The sequence below is a fragment of the Bacillus rossius genome, chromosome 8 (genome assembly GCF_032445375.1).
Source record: "Bacillus rossius redtenbacheri isolate Brsri chromosome 8, Brsri_v3, whole genome shotgun sequence".
Lineage (NCBI taxonomy): Eukaryota > Metazoa > Arthropoda > Insecta > Phasmatodea > Bacillidae > Bacillus > Bacillus rossius.
The window spans coordinates 57774069-57798090 of NC_086336.1; the positions used below are offsets into that span (position 1 = coordinate 57774069).

General features: G+C 36.1%; 2 protein-coding genes across 11 annotated transcripts in view; one reads left to right on the top strand and one right to left on the bottom strand.

The window, feature by feature from the left end:
- Positions 1-3918: 3918 nt before the first annotated feature.
- Positions 3919-11613, bottom strand: LOC134534997 (uncharacterized). Its single transcript, XM_063373801.1, has 6 exons — positions 11394-11613; positions 11140-11297; positions 9442-9533; positions 8878-9091; positions 5912-6114; positions 3919-5061 (listed from the first exon to the last, which is right to left on the bottom strand). The coding sequence occupies exons 1-6, from the start codon at positions 11555-11557 to the stop codon at positions 4864-4866; spliced, it is 1029 nt and encodes a 342-aa protein (XP_063229871.1). The 5' UTR covers positions 11558-11613; the 3' UTR covers positions 3919-4863.
- Positions 11614-13702: 2089 nt separating this feature from the next.
- Positions 13703-24022, top strand: part of LOC134535010 (E3 ubiquitin-protein ligase RBBP6-like) — a 136628-nt gene continuing 126308 nt past the window's right edge. For 2 of the 10 annotated variants that reach the window (XM_063373830.1, XM_063373833.1), the window contains exons 1-6: positions 13891-14026; positions 18058-18269; positions 19114-19201; positions 20254-20299; positions 21049-21096; positions 21207-21295. In XM_063373830.1, the coding sequence (XP_063229900.1) occupies positions 18104-18269; positions 19114-19201; positions 20254-20299; positions 21049-21096; positions 21207-21295 (437 nt within the window). In that variant the 5' untranslated portion in view covers positions 13891-14026; positions 18058-18103. Of the gene's footprint in view, positions 15748-18057; positions 18270-19113; positions 19202-20253; positions 20300-21048; positions 21097-21206; positions 21296-24022 lie in introns of all 10 variants that reach the window. The other 8 variants (XM_063373825.1, XM_063373834.1, XM_063373828.1 and 5 more) reach the window with 7 other exon arrangements.

Below are 24022 nucleotides of genomic sequence, written 5' to 3' on the forward strand. Positions count from 1 at the left end.
AGGGAGGAGCAATTGGACATGCGGATGGGTTATCACGGTTGCCATCACCATGTGTGGAGGAGGAAAGAGGTGAGCCATGGTTAGGAGAGGAAATATTTTTTTTCGCACCCTTCGAGGACCTCCCGTTGGCAGCATCCGATATTGCGGAAGCTACTCGGAAAGATGCAGTGTTATCGAAGCTTTCCGACATCATTATACGTGGGTGGCCTAAAACCGTGGCTCCGGAACTGCAGCCGTTTGCAGTCAGGAAGCTAGAGCTGTCGGTGGAGCAGGATTGTGTGATCTGGGGGAGTAGAGTGGTTATCCCGGGGGTGTTGCAGAGCAAAGTTATTCAACTGTTACATGAAGAACATCCAGGCATCACCCGAATGAAGATATTGGCTCGCAGCTACGTATGGTGGCCGGGTATGGACAGCCAGATTGAGGAAGAGGTGCGACAATGTGAAGTGTGTCAATTGAATCAAAATGCAGCATCTCCAGTACCCCTGCACCAGTGGAGCTGGCCAGGTAGAAGATGGCAACGAGTTCACATGGATTTTGCAGAGCATCACCAGCATAAGTTTTTGATTGTGGTGGATGGGTTTTCAAGGTGGCTGGAAGTATTGCCGATGCAGTCCACCACTGCTTTTCATATGGTGGAAAAGTTACGTACCTTGTTTGCAGCATTTGGGTTACCAGAGGTAGTGGTGACCGATAATGGCCCACCTTTCCAGTCTCAGGAGTTTGGTTGTTTTTTAGCATCGAATGGTGTCAAATATGTTCGAATGCCACCGTATCATCCACAATCAAATGGCGCAGCTGAGATACAAGTGCAAACAGTCAAGGTAGCGTTAAAACGGCAGTTAAAAGATCAGAGAGGAAAGAGGGTACGCTCTTTACAACATAGGCTGGATGTGTTCGTGTTTGCCTACCGTAACATTCCCCATTCCATTACAAAAAAAAAACGCCGGCAGAATTATTCCTTCAGCGACAACCACCTACCCGTTTGGCCCTGCTTAAACCATCCTTCACAGGTAGGATGACGGAGAAGCAGGAGCACTGTAAACTCAGGCTGGACACAAAACGGGGTCCACTTAGGGAGTTTCAAGAGGGTGAGGCTGTGCTGGTGAAAACAGTGAGAGGAGAAGAAGCAAAGTGGGTGCACGGGGTGGTGACAAAAAGAGTTAGTGAAGTTACTTACCATGTACAGGTGGGAGACATGGTTAAGTTAGTGCACGCAGACCATTTGAAGAAGCAGATTCAGCCAGGAAAGCAGGTGACAGGAAGTGGGGAGGAGCACAAGCAGAGGGAAGCAAGGGTGAATCGCATGAGACCAGCAGGTAACCCTGCAGTTTCCAGAGAAGTACTAGAGGGGAGAAACACCGGGGTAGGTCTACCTGTGCAGATCCAGCAGCAAGAGGAGGATGCGGAGCTAAGAGGGAGCAGCGCAGCAGAGGGAATAGGAAGTGAAAGTGACGAGGAGCAAGAAGTGTTCAAGGGTTTTCCAGTGTCAACACCAATCAAAACTCCATATCGTAGATATCCAGGTAGATTGGTGAAAGCACCGAAAAGGTTAAATTTATAGGGACAGTTTGAGATGAGAAGGGGAGTGTTGTGTTGTTGACATGAGTGGCGATTGTTTTCTGTGTGTGTGCGAGCGCCAGTGAGCCAATGGCGGTTTGGCAAGCTTAGACTGTTTGTAGCTGTCCTAGTCAGAAGTATAAATACAATACGCACGAGTTTTTCGATAGAATTGTGTTCATAATGTCATGTGCCGTGCATTCGGAAGTGGCGTCTCAAGAGTCCTTGTGTCCACTCCCGTCCAGGCCACCACTGAGGTCTGATGCTGTTACGAAGCACTCCGCTTTCTTAAGCACGCATTTGCGTCAATTGTTTTTTTTGTATTAATTTCTGGAACTGGAGGAAGAGCTTAGTGACAGTGTTTATGTGTGTTTGTAGTGGCATTTTGCAGTGCACTCACCTGCAATAAAAAGGCCCTCCAGTTAAGACACTTAACAGTCAGTAATGCCTTAACACCCAGTCCTTTTCCTACCCCAGTAATTGACTGTGTACTAGAGAGATGAAGCTGGTCGTCATAGGCACATGTTCATGAGCCCGCAACACGTGGGCCAACTGGTAGTCCCGTCAGTTTCCGGCGCAGAGTCTTCAGACACCGGTGCATCCTCGGTCAGCCACACTGGGCCAGACGGTCCACTCCCGCCTCAGTGTGTGAGGTCTTCACTTCCACAGAGCTGGCGCCGGGCCAACAACCATCCAGTCATCAGCAAAGCCACCAAGCAACATTCAAAATGTCTCCACCAATCTGTTGTAGATGGGCACGCGTAAATGTAAAATACTAATGAATTCCCTGGTTTCATAACATAAGTTATGGATAGCAAAATATGACATTCATAAATATACAGAAAGATCTTTAATCCTGCATTTGATGGCTTGTCATATTCTGTAATTCGGCACCAATCAAGCAGCTCGTATTCAAATTTTTTCAAATTAGATTCCGGCTGTTGACCTTGGCTATCAGGATGAATCACTTCTCTAAGCTTTTATCTTTACTGTCCGTTTTCATTTCATTACAGTGTTTCCCATTTTCTCTAACAGATAAGATTTTCCAATTTCTCACTTTGTATTGTTTTTAAAACTATATTGGTGTTAAATGATTTGGCATGGTTGTGATCCTAAAACGATGGATTAAAAACCTTTTAACTGAAATTATAGAAAAAAATAATACTTATGGCTAATTTAATATCAAACTAAAACAATATGTTTAATAATAAAATATTTTTTTTAACTTACGGTGTAGCAAGTCATAATCGTGACCAACTAAAACGACGAAAGTTCCTTGTACATACGGAAGAAAAATCACAAACTATTTCGACAACTTTTGCAGGTAGCTGGGTGTAAAATTCTGTTAATAATTATCAAATCATTTGAAAACTGTTACTGGTTGAATCGATATAAAAGAGTTTGAACTGAAATTTGAATTTTATCATTCTTAATTTGTAAATTTATATGTCACTCTCTCACTTTTGCCAATCACTACTCACAGTCCTGTGCCTTCATGAAATAATGTCCCTAGCGACCTCGTCGTACCATGGGAACTACGTCCCGGTAGATCCAAGAACCACCCAGGCCACCACTGCTCATCTGGGCCCTAATTTCTAGTTAATAGTCCGGAAGGAAGGAAAAACTAAGAATATATTATGGCCCTGACTCCAGACGTGAAATTATCTTCCTCTATTCACATAATTTGTTATAAGCGAGCCGCAGAATGGCGCGATCTCTCGGCACAGCACTCTAACAATGACGAGGCGATGCAGTTGCATCCACCACGCAGGGAAGAGGCAGGTGCGTGACTTCACTGACCAATCACAACACAGCTCTTTTTACAGTTTCCTGGGAGTGACATCTTCCAATTTCCCCGTCATAAGAAATACATACAGAAAATGCCACAAACTCAGTATTGAAAAAAGTCTAATAAAAAATACGTAATAGGTAAATAAAAAAATTGGTGTTGCAGTGTCTAGCACCTGTCTCTCGTCCTTTCTTTTACCCACACAATGCACAATGTTCTAGAAATATGATTATGGCTTTCAAACAACTACAAATATAAATTACAGTCATAACCACCATATTTAAAATGAATAAAATATTGAAAAGTTTATTTAAACAAATATTAACGAAGTAAACATAGTGAAAACCAGAAAAAATAGTCCGAAGGCTTTTCATAATAGGTTAACTAAATATCAAAATTACTTACAAGAATATTCATGTCAATAAAACACCAACACAAAAACAGGTCACCATAACCTTGAACCATATAATTAAATGATATACTAAAAAATGTCATGCTATAAAAGTACTCTGCGAAGTTGGGGAAAGGCAGTGGTCTGCAATGCCACAATGGTACAGAACAAAAACATATATTATCACCATATAATTGTTATTAATCACATACATTAAATAAAAAGTTATAAACTACAATAACTGTACTGATATTATAAAACATAATTTTTTAAATAGAAATCATATATTTGGGTGGTTATATTTACACCCTCAGAACTGTCTAGTTACGCCCAATACTTTTCCCCTCTGTGCCCAAACATGTACAGGTGCTTAAGTTGCTGCAGGTAAATCCTTGAATTAAGGGTTTACTAATTAAATAACACTAACTAGGTTAAATTGAATGAGGATTATAGATAATAAATGGAAGCAATATCTTGAGATTGTTTGTATAATTGTAACAGTGTAGGTTGAAGTTTGTACAAAAGCACAAAATAAAAATGTGTTTAAAGGGCCATGTGTCAGATAATGCACAAGTTATGCTGTTACAAATGTATTTATTTCAATAATTCATACCTTCATAGTATGAAAAAAAAAATGACTGAAAAAATTAATAGTAGAAATTAAAGTGTCCCAGGAAAACTTTAATACATAATTGTAAAGACTCAGGATTTCTGCTGCTTAAGAATTTAAGTTTTATCATTGGATGCATATTTTAAACACCCATTTTCAGTTTCACTCAATATTTTTTATATCAATTTTACGCTAAACTGCTACAACAGTCTGGTATTTTTTTTCTAGGTGAAAGGTACAGTATTCAGGGCAGCAAAGATGGGTTTTTCAACAATGATTCTTTGGCCGAAACAGCTACTGATGTAAGTGTTCCAAATTTATTAATACGTCACTATAGTTTTGTATTAACCGTTATCTTCTAATTGCAAAGCAATAAAATAAAAGCTTTTTTATACAGATTAAGGACAATACAAATTATTTACAACCCCAATTACATGTCCTGCCATAAACTTTATATAATAATAATAACAATAACTAACATTTTGACTGAAGTGGTGCATCCAGGTACTAGGGTCAGCTGTCCTCAGTTGCCTGTTTTTCACTGGTCATATGTTCATCAGAGACATTGTATAGTGCCTGAACCCTTTTCAGGATAGGATGCGTTGTGCATTTATAGGTTATAGAGCATCCCAATTCCAAGCACTTCAGGTACTGTTGTACGAAAAATTTGTTAGTCTCGTGAACATACGAACTTTTCAAGAAGTCCTCGATCTAAGAAACAGTACAAAAAAAAATAATTTAATGAAGGATAAACAAGTGCAAAACTAAAGAGTACTTGTGCTTATCACAACACTTTTGAAGACAATACTACAAATGACTGAACATAAAAAATGTTTTATTATGTTCACCCAGTTAAGCTTGCAAAAAGCTGAGAAAAAAAAGTTTTACTTCTGAATGCTGTTAATAGTTATTTTCTACAAATTAATATCAAAATCAAGATGATAGTTACAGGTTCATGCCTACAGTAATTTCACAGCTTCACATGATTGACACACAGGTGAAGTTTCCTCAGATTTCTAACAAACATATCAGCTGGCAACATAGAGTGCATTAAGGCTGTAACATAGTGTACATCTTGGGGCTGCTGACAAGCGACTGCCAGAGACGGCCAGTGGTGATCGCAGGGGGAGGGGGGTAGGATAGAGGGTATGCATTCCCCCCTGAAGTTATGAGAAAATAAGAGATAGCTCAGTGAAGGCAGGATGTTTTTGTTGGGAGTTGCAAGGTGATCTGAGAATCACACACTACAAAGGCTGTGATGCATGTTAAGAATGATAATGTAACAGTTCAAACCTTTTGTCGTCTTTTTTTCCAATATAAAAATTCTTATTTAATTTCTCTCTACTTTTAAATTCCCTCCTCAAAAAAAAAATTCCTGTATCCGCCACTGAACTAGAGGGAGGTAAAAGAGTCGGTTCTTAAACAAAAATAACATCCAAACCACATGGCAGAACTCTTCACCCTCATAAGGAAATAAAACCCATATGATCTGGCTGATGCACAGGTTGCTTTTCTTTGGAAATGTGGGAATATGTCATCAAGTTCTGTAGCAAGTACTGACCTTCATCCACTGGCAAGCAGCGATCTCTCTCTCGCACATTTTTATTTCATTTGACAGAGGCTTCAGGCACACAATGAAGTATATGTCCGAGCAGTCAAAGTTGATTCCTTGCGTGTGCCGAAAGGCGACCAAAAACCGAAACTGCGAAGAGATACCAGTCTCTTCCATCACCTCACGAACAGCTGCATCAGCGAGATCTTCCCCTGCGCAACACCCAGTAACAGTGAAGTCAAGAGTTTGTTAAAAAATAATTGAAGTATACCGTAGTTTAGTCTCGTTTATCTGACCTTCACTTATCCGACAAACCATATTTCTCGACATCCCAGGAAAGCGGACCAAGATTAAAAATTTCTTTAGATCGCCCCAGAAATGAACAATTTAAATACACTAACGTCAGACAATTCTATAACTCTATCTTTTTCAGTACTTTTTTCTATTGTTTTGTTGCAAAATACGGTTATGATGTTCATAATGTGTAAAATTACAGTATGACGTTAGATCATTTTCACTGGCCCATTTATGTTGGATGTGTGAGACTACTGTATACTTTTTATTTATAAATAAAAGCTCATTTTGACAGCCTATAAATGTAACAGCTTCTGGCTTGGTTCAGATTCCTGCTTAAAATGTTGTCCTAGCAGGCCTTTCTTTGTTTATGGAAAGTTTTCCAGCCAACCATGGATGTGTCATACAGAAAAGGCAGCTAAGCTTTTTTTAGAATTTACTTCGGACACAAATAATAAATAACTTAATTTTCATGCACACTGTAATTCCACATGAACCTTAGCTGTGCCAGAAAGATAACAACAGTAAGTTCTTATTCAAACAATTAGCATATTTCACATAAAGATAGAAGGAGAAAGGGACCAAAAATTTGATAGTAACACCACTTACACTATACACCTATTGAAACAGAATTTAGATTTGTGCATGTTTTTCATACCTACAAAGCCTTCATGAATTGGACAAAAACTGCCTTTCCAATGACATTTTGTAACAATAATAGATTAATTTTTTGTTAATGTTACACAACAGAAACTAATCTTTATTGCTTTTAGTGTGTGACCAGAAATTATCTACATGCAATATCAACCATGTGATTGTTTTGACTTCTAGGCGACTGAATCACAGAAGCAACGGTCTTTGGTGAGATAACTACAAGACATTCTCAGTCTAATCTGACACATTTTGAACCCACATAGGGACCACGATGGCTGATGTGTCACATCACTTGCCTCACAACAAAGTAATCCACGTTTGATTCCAAGCCGGGTCGAACCAGGATTCTTGGCAAGTGGGAAACGTGGCAGTGAGCCAGTGGGTTTTCCTCAGGGTACTCCTGTTTCTCATCTCGCCATTCGTTCCACCATGCTAAACTCTCATTTCATCATCCTTCAATGTCTCCAATGACCTTGATGTCAACGAGACACAGAGCCCATTCATTAATTAATTCATTCATTCATTTGTTGGTTCATGCATTAATCCAGTTAAACACTAGGCCTGTGCGAAGCTTTGACTATATAATAATAATATAAGCGAAACCATAGAAGCTCTTTTTAATAGTCGATTTGACTTCGCCAGGAAATATAATATTCGTTTTATTTGAAGCTTCGGTTGTGATGCAAAGCTTCACGTCTGAAGAGAAGCTCTGCATTTGTTGCAGAGTTTTAAAACTTTGAAAGCCTGAGATACATTCATGAAAATATATTTTTTTTATATTGCATATATTTCGCTTGAATAAAGCTTGTTACTTAAAAAAATAAATTTAAAAAGTGGCACCTCATTTACTTTTATGAATGCTCAATATTAATATTATGCATGGTTAATTTATAAATTTTATTTAATGATCACTTAATAATGTCATGTCCACCATTTTGGCCTCTGCTGACACGACATCACTAGCACCAAGTGTGCCGCACCTAACTCCCCCATCTATGGGAAAAGTAGTGTCACCACCCGCACACAGATGACAGGTGGATACATCTGCAAAAAATATATATATTAAGCTGACCTAACATCGCCTGTGGACATCTAGAGTAAATGTTATAAGTACCACGTAGTATAATGATATATGATGTATTTACAGAGACGCACAGGACCCAAAACCCTTTAAGTGAACATGAAATGTAAATAATATATGTATGCATATCCATGATGTATGGTGTAACCTGTGTATACATATACTCAAGGTCAACCAGGGTTACCTATTTTAGTCTAGGATAGTCTGTGAGGGGAGTTAGTCATGGTGCCAATCGCAGCCATGGCTGGCCAATCCCCTCCTAGCATGGTTAACAACCTGCATGATTATAGCGTATAGGCTTCAGCCTGAGACGCACTTAGAGTCTGCCCTCCCGCACACTCAAAGCTTTAAGTTAGGTTAGGGAAAAAAAAAAAAAAAAAAATCGCCTGTCAAGAGATCCTTCCCCCCCGTAAAATCTTGGGAAATAAAAACCCTAACAGTTGGACTAGGTATTATTGGCTGTGCTATCCTTACTTCCCTCTTTCACACACCTTCCCTGAAGCGACCTTTCAGGGACCCACTCTAGCCCCCCCCCCCTTTCAGACCGGTAGTGACCCACCAATCCCAGCCAGTATTCTTTCCCTCTCCCTTCACCATGCCCAGCAAGAGGGCAGATCAACAGCAACCACCGACTAGCAGGAAAGAGGAACAGCTGCCGGCCTATCATCGGGGCTACTTCTCGGCCTCCCGAGCACACCAGCGCTTCTGACCGCCCCCGGGGACACTACAATCAGTTCAAACATTACATATATAAAATTATTTTATTTTTTTAAACTTCAATCCTATAGTTAATCAAATAGGTGAAATACAGTTTTGCCGAGTGCAATATTCACCATTTGATTAAACTTCACGAAAATTCACACATTTGATTTGATATTCGCTTTGCATCAAAAAACTAGAATTCGCACAGGCCCATTAAAAACCACACGCGAACGACGGCAAGTACCCTGTTCGACGTAGCCTCCCGGCAACTTCCAGTGGGGCTTGTCCGCGTAGTACTTCTCCCTCACCACCAGGATCTGGCGCTCGCTGTTTGCGACCACCGCGCCCACACCGATCATGGTGTGGGCGAAGCGAGGGATGTTGTTGGCTTCCGTCTCTGGGAGCCACCTGCACATCATCACGTACTCTGGTTTTGCGTGGTGGAACACAAACCCGTTCTGTCGGCAAAACAAATCATTATGCACATTTCAGGCTTTCGCAGTGTTCAACCATCACCACTTTCAGTTCTAACTTAATTCCTGACAGTGACAAATGAAGCACCTTTGCAGGTACCAAATTACTTTTTTGTTTCACTACAAACACACAATACCTACTTAAATATACACAGTATCAGTAAGAAACACCATTTCTAATACAGAATTTCAACACATTGTAGAGTTAACCATACTGAGACTAAGAAACCAGAATCCACAGTTTTCAAAAACAAAAACCATTTTGATAGGTTAAAAATTGCTTTCTAAAGTAAGAGCACAATATTATATGAAATAGACAAGGTCCAATCTCTCACCTTTGTTAGAATTGGTACCCATTCTGAATGTTCCAGGAATACTTTGAACCATATTCCACGAGCATTTTTTTCCTTCCATTCATTTAATGATGCTGAAAAAGAAATTTGTAATTCATTAATTGGTAAAATCCCAATGATTCCAACTTCCAGGCACAACAATCAGTAATCACATTTATGTGTACTATAACAACTCGAATTAAATAAAACATTAAGACTAAACAAAACAAATTCACGAATTAATTCACATTCACACCTATAAAAAACCAGCTAACCTAACCATTAAATGATAAAACAATTCCACAGGTCTGCAAACCACTTTATATTTAAAAAGGCTAAGAAAAAATTTCCGGATTTATATTTATGTTAAGTTCTTGACTGAAGGTTTACCTTTTTAACACATGAGCTACATAAGCAAAATTCATTATACAAAATGCTGGTACCCACAAAATTTCAGACTTGTCATTAAGTTATGATGTTTCAGCACGATTAAATAACATTCCATAGTTCTGCAACTGGACTTATAAATATGTAATAATTACAGTAAATATGTAATGCTTGGAAGCAGGAGTGAACAAAGAATTTCATTTGGTGAGGGGGTTAGAACCAATTTTCCCGCTGTTTGCTTTCAAAATTCTTTTCATTTGTTGGTAGGAATGATAGAATTTTAAGGATAACAGGGAAGGACAAGGATTTGTAATGCTGTGATATGGTGAGATGGAAAGTTGGGCCCTGGACATGACAAAAACTCATTTTTATCAATAAAAATAAATGTCAGTTTTAAGGAAATATTTTTTCTTTTATATACATTTTGCAATCATAAATCATTGTTACATCATAAGTTTTAAAGACCAGGATCTTTCAATGCACTAAATTAAAACAGCAAGCACCATGTATCACATGATCAATGTATTCAGAATCATGCCATCAGGATAAAGGGATGCTTGGATGCATGAAACGGAACTTTTACCTTAAAATGTAGCTTACTTAATCTACCTAACCAAATGTAGGCCTATTTTAAAGTATTTTTAATGTAGTTAACATATTTACCTATTTTTATTAAGTAAATATGTATTATTATATATAGCTGCAATTGGATACAGAAGTGCTCGGTGGCAAGCATTCTCCCTACTTTCCCTGCACTCTTCTTCTGAACTGATCCACACTCCCAACCGACACACACTCCTCCTCCAGCCTATTCCATTCCCCTACTGTCCTAACGACCATCACATTTTTTCCCCTTTCTGTTCTCCTCCTCTCTTTTAAAACCTTCCTAGTATTTTCCTTACTATTTCTAGGCATTCTTATTTTGACTCGTCTCCCCAGCTCTCCCCATCCTCCCACTCCACTCAGCACCTGGTACATCTTGACCAATCTCTCCTTCTGTCTTCTATCCTTTAAGCTCTCCCATCTCATTCCTATCATCATCTCTGTGGTACTGCACTCCCCCTTCCCTTCTCTGTCCATTCTCCACCACTTGCCCATACCCAAACTAACCGTTCTCATTACTATATGCTATTTTTAATTTACCTAACCTAACCACTCGTTAAAAGGGCAAGCTATTTGAAGTATCACAAGGCCCTTTTAGACAATGTAAGGAAATGTTTATCTCTTTTGGGGAAAATGCTCACCTTCAGAGTTAAGAATTACTGTGAAGTTAATTATACAGTCAATTTCAAACATATAGTCAACATTTCTTACCCAGAAGCTTTTCTTCAAGCTCAGCTCCAGTACAAGTCTCTGTTTTGGAATCAACTGTTACACCACCAAATCTATCACCCTTACCAACAAACACTTGTTTCATTGTTTGTAGAAATAATTTTTTCTGCTTTACCTGAAGAAATGTTTTCCCTGATAATCTGAAAATTAAAATAAGAAAACAGAAACATTAACTTTTATTATCTTCCATTATAATACGTAATTAGATTACGATATAGGTTATGTAATAGACTTACGCTGAATTTGTTACAATCAGCTCACTTAAAACGCCACAATATCGTACGAAGCGAATTAAAAATATTTGCATGAAAATATTTCTGGTAATTATGTTACACATCAAGTCAAACTCTGCATGACAATACAATTTTAAATTAGTAATATCATCATAGTGATCGTACATTATAAAAAACCATTTGGAATAGTGATGGGTCGTTCGTTAACGATTCGTTCAAAAAGAACGAATCTTTGAGAGAACGAAATCTTGCGATTCGTTCGCGATGTAAAGAACCGGCTCTTTGAGAGCCGGCTCTTTGAGAGCCGGTACCTTGAAAGATTCGGAGGAACGAAAACGCGGAGAGAACGAGAGAACGAGAGAACGAGATGAGAGAACCGGCCACGCGCCCGGTCCGATTCGTTCGTGAAATGATTCATGACGTCAGGAGTCTGAAGAATTAGTAATCACAGCGTGTGCATGTTCACAAGAGCAAACGATAACTGATCAAATAAAATAGGGTAACATGAAAAGTATCTATACCTGAAAATGTCAACTGTTAAGTAGTGGTTTAAAATTGCTTTTTCACATTCACATACACAAATTTGGAAATAAAAAACTAAAAAAAAAAACCAGTATGAATTAAAAAATAACAGGGAAAGTAACTACAAATGTTCACATTTACCATTTTTGGGTTAATTAATGTACTTCATTTGTTTCTCTTCATACTGAATCGCAGTAGTAGTATTAAATTTTTGTCTTTTTTCTCTAAATGTGTTGGTCTACATGTAAACACTTTACTGTCACTAGAGTGTAAATAGCCTATATATTAATATTTGTAACTTAAAAAGTAATAAAATATAAATAATCTTGTTTCATATACGCAACTGTGATTCACTGGTTACGGAAAGCAATGTTCAAATTCAAATACAAAAACACGTACATAATACTCTAAAGGATGAACGAGTTACGACACCTGATAAAAGAGCCAGATCCTATACACAGAAAAGAACGAATTGACCGAGATGAACGAATCGTTCTGAACGAATCATTTCACGGCACTGATCCAAAAGAACCGATTCGGTCAAAAGATCCGTTCTGCCCATCACTAATTTGGAATTTATGATAAATGGAAAAATAGGGGGGTGGGGGGGAAGAGGAAGCCTACGGCTTAAAAACCCAAGGCAATAGGTCATATTTTTAATATGCAATCTCTATATAATTCGTTAGGAATCTAATATCCGCATGTACACCCATGCCTTGCAAAGGACTCGAACCCAGGACAACTCGCACCGTAAACGGACGTGCATCCGACTACGCTACGGAGTTCGGCGCTCCAATTTAATAATGGTTTCGATTTGCAACCTAGGTTTTTAACAAGTATCACTAATTCTGTACCTCAAAATTTTGTTGATAACTTCCTTCCAAGTATTAATGACCATATAGTTATTGTCTGAAACTGCTGTGTCTGTACTGTAATATTTCAATAAAAATTATAGTTATTTTTTTGCAACAATTTTTTTTTCTTTTTCAGTTTTCATAATTCAAAACTATCTTATTATTGCTTTCAGTGTGGCCCTTTCAACTTTAACTTTCCATGAGTGACTCTATCGCCAAACCCGAGACCCCGGCCGACGGCATTACTTTGCTCCTCATTAATACTTTTCAATATTAAACCAGGCAATTATTAGAAAGTATTACCATTCCAATAATTATGTAATAAATATTATGACCACTAACTGTATTCGTGCAATTAGGCTGAGAGCACGGCCTACATTACTCTACCACACATGGCAGGTTTTTGTGGGAGTGTAGATGGGGAGCTGCGCGGAATCCACAGCCTCGGCAGTTGACCATCACCCTTGAAGCAGACCAGTATCGTATCGCCTCACAGGGCTCATTAACCTTTGTTCTCTGATTCACCACTGCAATAGCATACACTTCAAATACTTCTGCATCTGGCCCTGCATACAGTCTGCTCATAGCCACAGCAGGCCCACGGAGCATACAGTGCAGCGCCCAAAGCGCATCGTACAGCTACTAGCAATCTAATACCACCTCTCTGAACCTGTTTTGCCCATCCCAGGTTATTTTGTAGAGTCACCCCCAGGTACTTATATTCTTCGGTACTCTTTTGCTCTTACCCCTTCCACTTATACACTTCCCTCATTTCCTTTTTCAGCATTCAGCGACATCCCATTCAGCTCCGTCTATTGTTACAGTCTGCTCAAGTCACCTTAGCGATGAACCCTTTTCTCCACCACCTCATACACTACACAATTATCCGCAAATACTCTCATCCTGGCCTCTATCCCCTCAGCAATATCATTCATCATTATCGTGTAAAGCATTTTTGTAACTTTGTAGTGTTGAAGTTGTTTTCAAAACGGATTTCATATTCTAATTAATAGTAGAAAACTTTGTGTTTTAGTGTGAAAGCAACTGACCGATCAGTATTTTTTTTTTTTTTTGCAAATGTTACTACGGAGAATGCTAGGCACTTTTAAAACGATTTTGTTTATAGCTTGGAGACAGTAGAAACATGGTCAGAATAAGATATAGGAACAAGATTTCTTAGATTGTGGTATGGTTGAATGAAATTGTAAATTAATATACAGTGTTTCTTATAATAATTTTAATTGATAGTTTTTTCTTGTGGTGAGTTATTTACGTTACACCGTTTTGGTTGATAAGAATTAGTTTGTAATAATTTTAACTTGTTTTAATAGTTACGTTAGGGTTTGGAGACCGAATGTTGCATTGTATAGTGACGACTTTCTTCTTTATAATAAGTTGTTTTGTATTTTAATCGTTTCATTTATTGGATAGTATTTTAGGTTTAAATTTTTTAATGTATTGTTCACAAAAGTTTGCCTTTTCATTTTGATGGACAAATAGTTTTTGCGTAAATTATGTGCTTTGCTGTGTTTTCAAAATGGTGGGTTGATGTTTAGTTGTACTGTTAGGTATTTTAGATTGTAAGGTACTGCTCCAGAGTAATTGTAAGTGCTGAATACTTGTTTTTTATTGCCTTGGTGGAATTTAATCAGATTGCTTTATTTAAATGAATGTGAAAAACATAGGATGGTAGGGTTGGAAAAATGGTGGCGGCCTCGAGTAGGACCGTCTGCAATCGTATTAAAATTGCTCTCGCTGTGCTAATCGTTAGGGCAAATTAAGTTGATTTCAAGTTCACATAGAACATACTTAGGGTAATGGCTTATGTAGAATTGTGTAGGGAATCAATAGGGGCGAATTATTTAGAAGTCTCGTGCTAGAAAAGGGGCAATCCATATCAAATCAACCAAAAAAATAATTATTTTAAACTTTTGAGGTTTTCAAAATGTATCATATTTGGTGATTGTGTTCTACTCATCAGTATGTCCAAAAAATACAAATACCTCGTTTAGGGTAAAATTTCAATCCGGATTGAACCTGTACTGGAGTGAACTCGGAGTGAATGTGTAACGACCATAGACTGACGAAATGCGTTTATGGTAAATATCATAATCCAGATTGAAATGTAAACAAGATCGAAGTTGGAGTCAACATGGACTGAAAATGTTGTGGTGCGATCTAATCGATGAAAAAGCAAAGCAATCTTAAAATATGTTTTTCAATCATTACGTCCAACAATAACTCTACTTCCATCCTGTCCACACATTCCTCTGCTCTTGTTTTGCCATTTTCACAAATTATGCCTGAAATGCAACGAGACCAATAACAAACCATGCAATATGGCGGCGGCTTGCTCGTGCGTGTTTTCTTTTCACCCAGTCCGTGTTTAAAGTAAAATCACAATCCGGATTCTTCAGTCCAGTCCACCTCAACAAGTGGAGTGGATTATCTCACTTCACTCCAACGTCAGTCCACAACAAAGTGTTTTAAGTAAAATTTCAATCTAGATTCCTCACTCCACTCCACTTCAGGATGGCTGAAAATGTAAATACAAAACCTGGCTGCAGCAAAGATGATCCTGAGTATACCGATGTAGAATCAGGTATAGATTTTTTAAATGCCTCATTGAAAATAGCAGAATCACCTGTTGTTAAAATAAAATGTAAATCAAATAAGAATTGCTTCAAAGAAAAACTTGACAAAATTAAATTAATATTTAATGAAACTTTTTCCCAAGCTGGCAACATAGAAGAGGATAACAAAAATCCCCCCAGACAACTCGCAGCTAAAAGAAAAATTCGCAACAGCAAGCAGTGAAAAACTTCAGATTTTAACAATTTAACCAACCAGTTGTTCGTGTGCAAGAATGGAACTTGAATTTGGTATTATTAATTATATGGCGAGGAAAAAAAATTTGTTGAAGAAAAGGGAGTGCTATCGACACCTGATCCAAAACCTGGGAAAACTACCTTGCGAAACAGGTGTGTTGGTAACGGAATTTCATAATGACAAAGTGAGTAGGCAATTGCCTGGAAAAAAAAAATTCTCCATGGGTAAGGACACTGGAAATAAGCCAGTCCATGTTCAAAATAGGTTGAGTTTGGGAAATTTGACTGAAATTTACAAAATTATCAAAATAAAACTCCCTTATTTAAAAATTGGCTTTTCAAAGATTGCAGAACTGAGGCTGAAGAACTGCAGTATTGTTAGTGCTAATGGCAATCATTCTGTGTTTGCATTGCATACGAGAATATAAAACTCACTTTTATCTGGAGATAGGTTAAATAAATTGACATTTCCTGGCTCTGAAAGTCCTCTATCGAGTTATAAGGAATGTATGGCTAAAAGTATGTGCAGTACACCATTACAGCCATGCTTCCTAAATGAATGACTATTGTCTCGATATTGAGGAATTTAAAGAAGTTGTAAACCGGGTTTTTTGAGGAGGAAATGATTGACAACATCACTTACAAACAATGGATTACTGTTGACTGATGCAATTTCGAAACATTTACTAAAAACCATTGGATGAGTTTGTTCAAGAATTTGGCAATCAGTTGAGTAACCTTAAAAAAACATGATTTTGTTGCTAAACAACAATCTAGGGTTTTCTCTGGAAAAAAAAAATCTTTGTCGGAAGAAAGTTAAATTGTAGTAACATTGGATTTTGCCAAAAATTATTTGTTTGGTGAGGTTCAAGGGTTTCATTGGAACAATACTGTATAGTACAAAAATCGTAAGATTTTTCTGAATCTTTGCTATTACAAAGAGAACTTTGATGAACTTTAGGTTGAGTGGCACTTTTATGCTCCATCACATGGGAAGGGAGTTAGTGATGGACGGTAAAAAATGCTTTCTGTCTAAGCCGGCTTCCAAAATCCATTAGAAAACCAAATTCTAACATCTATTCACGTTTTTCAGTGGGGTGTGAAAATTTTTCCATCTATTACATTGTTTTATGTAACCAATAAAGAAAAGATTCTAAAACCAAGGTTTGAAATAGTTGTGGCAGTCTCTAGGAACCAAAAATTCCATGTCTTCATCCCTGCTGTTGTGGATGTGAACTCACCCTCGGATTTGATGAGTATGGTGTTGGCTCGCACCGCTAAGACAGACGCCGCTCATCAAAATATTCGCTGCATCGTGAAAGCTGTGTAATAATTTTTTTACTTCTTAAAATACAAAACTTTGTCAAAGTGTTTAAATCACTTATACATGAGCTGAATTTGACAGCTCTTCGCAAAAATGTTGATCACATCATCGTAAAACAAATTTTTTTATGTTAGGTCTTGCAATAATTTTTTTTCAATTGATGACGATAATGCTGAGACCCGCGATTTCGGAGGTTTATTTTTATTCTCTTCAGGGCAGCGAAAGATCTTTCTGAGGTGAATTAGTGGTGGAATCATCACTACTAAACACAGAAGTTTCCATTCCTCGGGAAGAGTTTCATGCAAATCATTTAAGTGCAAATGTTTATATAACTTGGCTTGCTGTTCTTTTGAAATCCTGTTGCTGAATATATCACGGAAAGAATTGTCTTTAAGCATTTCAAGGATTGAAAAAGTTTTTAAGGAAATAATTGTGAATAAACGGAAAACTCTTTGAAATTGAGTAGACCAATGAAGTAGAGACTGCCAATATCATTATAATCTTTGAAATTTTTTTTCTTTAATTGTATCTATGTTTTTAAAATATGTCTGTAACAATTCTTATTGTCATCCAAAATCTCTATCCGTTGGCTTTCCAGCTTTTGTCAAGCTACCAAATGATCTTGAATTTTGCACCAGAAATCATCAGAACTCTCTTGTAGTTTCACTAGATGTTGCTTAAATTTTCTATCTTTTGGCTGCAGTAACCAATATCAAATTCCTTCTTTTGTAATATTTCAAAAAGGGAGTCAGGCAAAGGAAAAATCTTAGAAAAATTGTGAAGCAGGAAATTAATGTTTTTATTTATTTTTTGTTCTAATTAGATTATGTGCATTGGGTTAATATTGTCTTCATAAATATTGCACATTTTTTAATTTAGGTAATTTTGTATCAACTAGGTTTGGGTGTGTGTATCATGTGTGAACTGCTGGATGTTTAGTATTAGATAAGTTTATTCGATGATGATGCATGAAATTGCTTCAAGTGAAATTTTTACCCTTTCAATAAAGTGTTTGATTTGTAATGACAAAGAACAAATTTGATTAGATGTCTTTAAAGAAGGTATTCTTTTTATATATGTAGATATGTGCTGCTTATCACAGTTAACACCATGACATTTTTTTCTTTTTTCTTTTCCAGGTGATGTAGATGGAAAGCAAAACATAATTATGGTGTAAGAACTACGATGTCTGTCCACTATAAATTCAAATCCACACTTGAATATGATACCGTTACTTTTGATGGTTTGCACATATCTGTGCGAGAGTTGAAGAAAGCTATTTTGTATCAGAAGCGGATTGGTAAAAACACCGATTTTGATTTGCAAGTTACAAATGCTCAGACAAAAGAAGGTAAGGCTGTAAAATGATATGAGACTTCTTTTTAGAAAAATTTTGCTGCTGGGCTACAGCGTTCTCCCCATAGGTTTTTGCCGGGCACTTCACTCAACTGGTTATCTTCCCTGCCCAGCTTAAGAATTTACCGATAACGCCAAACATACTGCAGTCTTCAGGGGAAAAAAAATAATTATATATGCATAAGTTTTACTATCCATAATTTTTCTGTAATGATTACAGTCTTTCTATGGCAGTGTTCTAAAGTAATTTGTATACAAATTTTTACTGTACATGTAAACCTTCAGGGTTTGCATTGAGCAACTTGAATATACCAATCCAGACTTCAGTGATCAAGGTTTGATTACTAATTTAATATGTTTTAGATAATGTATAAAAAGTAAGAATTGTAAATTATTTTATCCACTATTTTTATTTTTGAATATCTGAACTTTAAGGAAAAATTGTATACAGTAAAACTTTTTTAGCTGTACATGCTTTGTACTGGTAGAATTAACACATAGTTAAAAATGCAGTTGAAACAATGATGATAAATGACACAATGTATAACCAACATTTATGTGTAAATTCATAAAGGCTTATATGTATATTAATAACACTGGATTTTGGTTTTAACAAAGTAGATACTACATGCATATAAAATTTTTCTGCATGTATTTTTTTTCCTTTTGAAACAGTTTTCTGTTTTATTTTAATTTAGATAATACATATTACATAAACCCAATTGTAAAATGCATATTTACTTGGTAGCTAGTACTTATGACATGCTTATTTTGTTTGGAATTTAGGTTTGTAGTAGAACTAACTTATCTGATAATGTTTCTTTTACTTTTATTTTCAGTCTACACTGACGATAATACTTTGATCCCTAAAAACACGTCACTTATAGTGGCGAGAATTCCCCTGACTGCGCAGCAAAAAAAAGCATGGTAGGTAACTAGGTTTTTTCTTTTTCTGTTGATTTTAGGGGTTGGTATAATTTTGAACTCTGTTCTTTCAATTTTTATACATTTGGTGTTTTTCTCTCGCTCTTTCAAAAAATGCCAGAACTATATCTCTGGAATAAGTTAAATTAATTTTTTTTCCCATGGTCCACAAGTAACAGTACCTAATAATTATTTCAATTCAATAATATATAATATATATGTGTTTGTGACTTGTCAGTTTGTATGTATGACTCAGTGTGTGTTGTGTGTGTGTCTTGTCTATGTAGTGTGTAGTTGAGTGCAATATGCAACTATCTCTATAGTGGTAGAATTACAAGAAATATCTGTCTATATTGTTTATATTAATTGTAATATATGGTCTCAAGTTTCTTTTGAATTTCCAATTTATGTATATTACTATAAAAACTGATTATGGTTTTCTTACACAGACGTGCAACAAATGGCAATCGTAACTATACAAATGCACGTCAACCCAGGTAACACGCCACTGCGTATAATAAAGAACACTCAGGCATTTAAAATATTAAAATAATTATTGTTTCATAATTACCTGTGAAAGTTGATCTCAAAATATTTATATGTATAAACTTTAATGTATTATTGAGCATAACATTATTAACGCACATAAGAAATACTGGCACCAAAAATGATAATCTGTCTTGTAAATCTTTGTTTTAACACCAACAAATAAGTAATATTTGTACAGTTCAAAATTAAACATCTTTATTCAAGTTCAATAGTAGTAACATAAAAACGTGTACCCTCAATTACATGCAAGATGATTTGTGAATACTGAAATACTAAATTATATTTACGACTATCTGTTCAAAGCGGCTTATTATTTTTAACTTTAACTTTAAATTTATCAAAAATGCAACCAATATAAGACCCAGTTAGTATGTAGATTTGGCACATGAAAATATTATTATTATTTATTTTATATTATTTCAGTTTGAAGACCTTGGATAAAATTCACATGTCTTTAAGATTTGGTTTTTTAATTTTTTTTTTTAACTGTATTGTTTATTTTTTAGGGACAGGTCAGAAGCAAATCAGCAGTTAGCAGGAGTGCAAAAGAATGTAAGTTTCTTGTGAATAGTAAAGTGTAAAGAAGTAGGCAATATTTATTATTTTTTCCCCTTACAATACAGCCTTTAATGTTGAATTTTATGATTGGATGTTTTTTGTAACTGCTGTATCAATCACATGTTGTTATTTGGAACAAGTGTATGATATTCTATATTTTAAAGAGGAATTTCCAAAATGTTCTAATTAGCTGGAATATGCTCCAAAGTTCCATAGTTATCACAGAAATATGGTTCAGCTTTGTTGAACTGCAGATATAGTTTTCAAGATGACTGAAAGAGTTTCAAGACAAGGCTATTTAGTTTGTTAAATTTGTTCATAAACAAGTCAGTTGAATATTCTTACTCATTTAAGGCTCGTTCTGATATGCTATGATGATTTTTTTTTTAAATTTTGTCATAATTGCTAATATTTAAGGGCTATTTCTGAAATTTGAACTACCTTGCATTTATGGTTCTTTAATGATATTTTCGACAGATATGCACTAAGTGTAGTATAGTATATAATAGGTGTAAAAGGTGATACTTACAAAAAAATTCTCTTCTTTTTACGCTATTATATTACATTTAGTGCATACCTGGTGAAAATATTATTGACATCAAATGCAAGGAAGCTGTCGAGTTCAAATAATAATGGGGAAAAAAAAAAACAACATTGCTTTTATTTATTTATTTATTAAATAAGTCATGAGTTTCATGATAGTTTGAAAAATAACTTGTGTGTGTTTTTTTTTCTGTTGACAGATTGAAGTTCTGGACAGCTCTGAATCAGGTGTATTAAGATTAGCCAAGGTAAGAGCGTTAACGGCACTCGCTCGATAAGCTTTCGCGTGCTTGTCGGAAACGTGGTCCCTCGTGGTACTACTTGTGCACGCGTGTTATTTTTTTTCCTTCTGCTGCAGGCGGTGGACCTGACCAGCCTGGACGCCAGCGAAGAGGACAAGATTCAGGCTATGATGACCCAGTCCACCCAGGACTACAGCCCGTCAAAGTGAGTCCTCTCTCTAACGATACTGTGCTGTAGACTGCTTCCTCCAGTAGACCTGGGCTCACGCTCTGTACATGCATGGCCCTACTACCCTGCCTTGTGCACTCATTTTTTTCCTCCCCACTAAAAAACACTGGTGGAATCACAATAGCACGGCAGGTGCGACGCGGACAGGAGGGCGACGGCTAATGTTACATTATTGCGAATATGACATTTTTAACCTTGCAACAATCGGAAGAAAATAACTGCCAGGTAAAAACTGTGTTTACTGTCACTTCCTAACATATGCAACCCATACACGACAGCCATCAATCAATTTTTATTTTTTTAGTTTGAATAAACTTACTTGTTTGGTAATAATTATTTTAATCCAAATGTAATATTTTTTTTTAAGTCATTATACTTATACTGAACACACTTAATAGATTTTCCAAACAAATTTAGTAATTAAAACCTTAAAAATACATGAAGAAAAATGCATCAGTTTAACCAAGATTCAAAAACCAAATTCTCATACTCATTTCAATAACATTACACCCATTATGCTATGGAAAATGAAAGAAAAATTTCTATTTAAAAAATCTGTTCCATCTGCCATGTTTGTTGTGCTAACTTCACAGATGTGTTGAAAGTGATTGGTTCGAAAAATATTTATGCCCATCGCAATACATCCGTCGCAATATTGTGATTCCAGCATTACAGAGTAATGGAATTTTATGGGTTATCAGGTTATGTTTTCAAGTTGAGGGATTTTACAGTGCCACAAGAAGTTTTTATTTGGAGAGGTATCTTCTGTCGTCTACTAGAAACTTGTGGAGAATTTTGTGGGCAAAAATTTTATACATATTTAATATTTTCATGGCAGATAACAGTTACAGTATAGTTTCTAAATACCGTATTGGCCCGAATATAAGGCGACCCCGAGTATAAGGCGACCTGCAGTTTCAGGAGGCCAAACAAATGTAAAAATAATTTTGGCAGAAATTAATGTGAAAATTCATTAGACATACATTTTGTGTTGATAAATTCTTTTTGCATTTATGTATAACAAATAATTTATATTTATCACATTACTTATTTTAAAAAAAGTTTGAATTGCCTACACTAAAAGTCAAAAGAAAACAATTAGAAAATATTTACATTTTAAAGTATTACACTAGAAATTTTTTCGTATGTTTATTCTAATGCAGCTGCATCATTGTCATCTTCAGAGCTGTTTATTTGTCTAGAGCTCGTTCCTCGCCGTTCCACCTATGTGTGATCGTTCATTTTTCACAGTTTACTGTATCTACGAATTTAAAATTTTTACAATGGCTATTAATCACTCTTAAAATACAGCATTTAACTTTCCGTTTCACTTAAGATACGTATTACTATTTAGTATTGTGTGTTAGATGTAACAACGCAAACACAGAATGCAGCTTGCCGGAACAAAACAAGTGGCTAGCTGCCATGGTGAAGCATACGGCCATGAATAACTTCGGTGACGTGATCGCGAATATTTGTCCATATTACTTTATGACAAGAGTGTCTCTGTCCTATGAATTTTAAAGAATAATCTATGATAATTATGTTGTTTGAAAGGATTTTACATAAATAAAGAGTGGATTACTGTGAAATTATTAAAATAGCTTTTGAAGCAACGTACCAAATTCCTGTAAAAATGGCGTCTTCGTGCGTGTTCGGCAATGTTCGTTTTACAACAAAGAAATATTGTGGAAAGACAGTTGGCAGACATTACATCCGAAATGTTCTTTGTAAACGTAAACAATCGTTCTGAAAATAGCTGTGATATTTTAGTACAAATATTTCCGTTAAAAATCTGAAAATAAATGACCGTAAATGTTGACACGCGATTGTACATAAAGTACAAATTGTGTAATAAAAGGTTGCCATTTTGAGATGCTTCAACATTCACATTTTTACTCAAGAACAAATATTTTAATTTTCAACTTTAAACAATTGTGAATTACTGCAATATTGGGTGGATTTATCGTTTTCCCTGTGTGAGGTAACGAAGTTTTAGTTAATATAAAAAATCGTGAACATTTTGTAACAATGTTTCTACTGTAGCTTTCAGTTTGGAACTAATATTTGCAGTTCTGACGTCTTGGGTGCGAAAATAAGGCGACTTCCAATTTTCGCATCTCTCGTTTATGTAAAAATGGTCGCCTTATATTCGGACCAATACGGTAATTGAAACGGCTGCCTTCTTTTAACATAGCTCCTGGCAAACATTCCAAATGTGATACCCAACCAGGATTCATGTGGTTATCAAATAATTTTTTAAATAAATTACAATTAAACCTTCTTGAAAAACTATATATTAACAATCCTGAGCAGAATACTGCCTTAAACCAGGTAAATATTAAGTAGAGCTACATAATTGAGGAACTATTGTAGGGCATAAGGTTTTAAAAAGATTTTCAAAATGATTATATATTTGTGCAAAACAAAAATAATACACTAGTTGACAAACTCGCATGGCCTTGGCTTAGTTTTTTACTTAGTAAAATACTTATTACAGACAGCGCACAGTTACCAATTACCACCAACAAATTTTAATGAGAGACCAACCGGCTAACTTGCCAAATTCTTAAAAGACACTATGCTGCGTATTAATTTGCAAGTCTTAAATGCAATAATATTAAATAAATAAAAAAAAAACTTTAATTTTTCTTGGCAGCTAATTTACGAACTGGAAACAGTTTCAATAACTGGTGACTTACC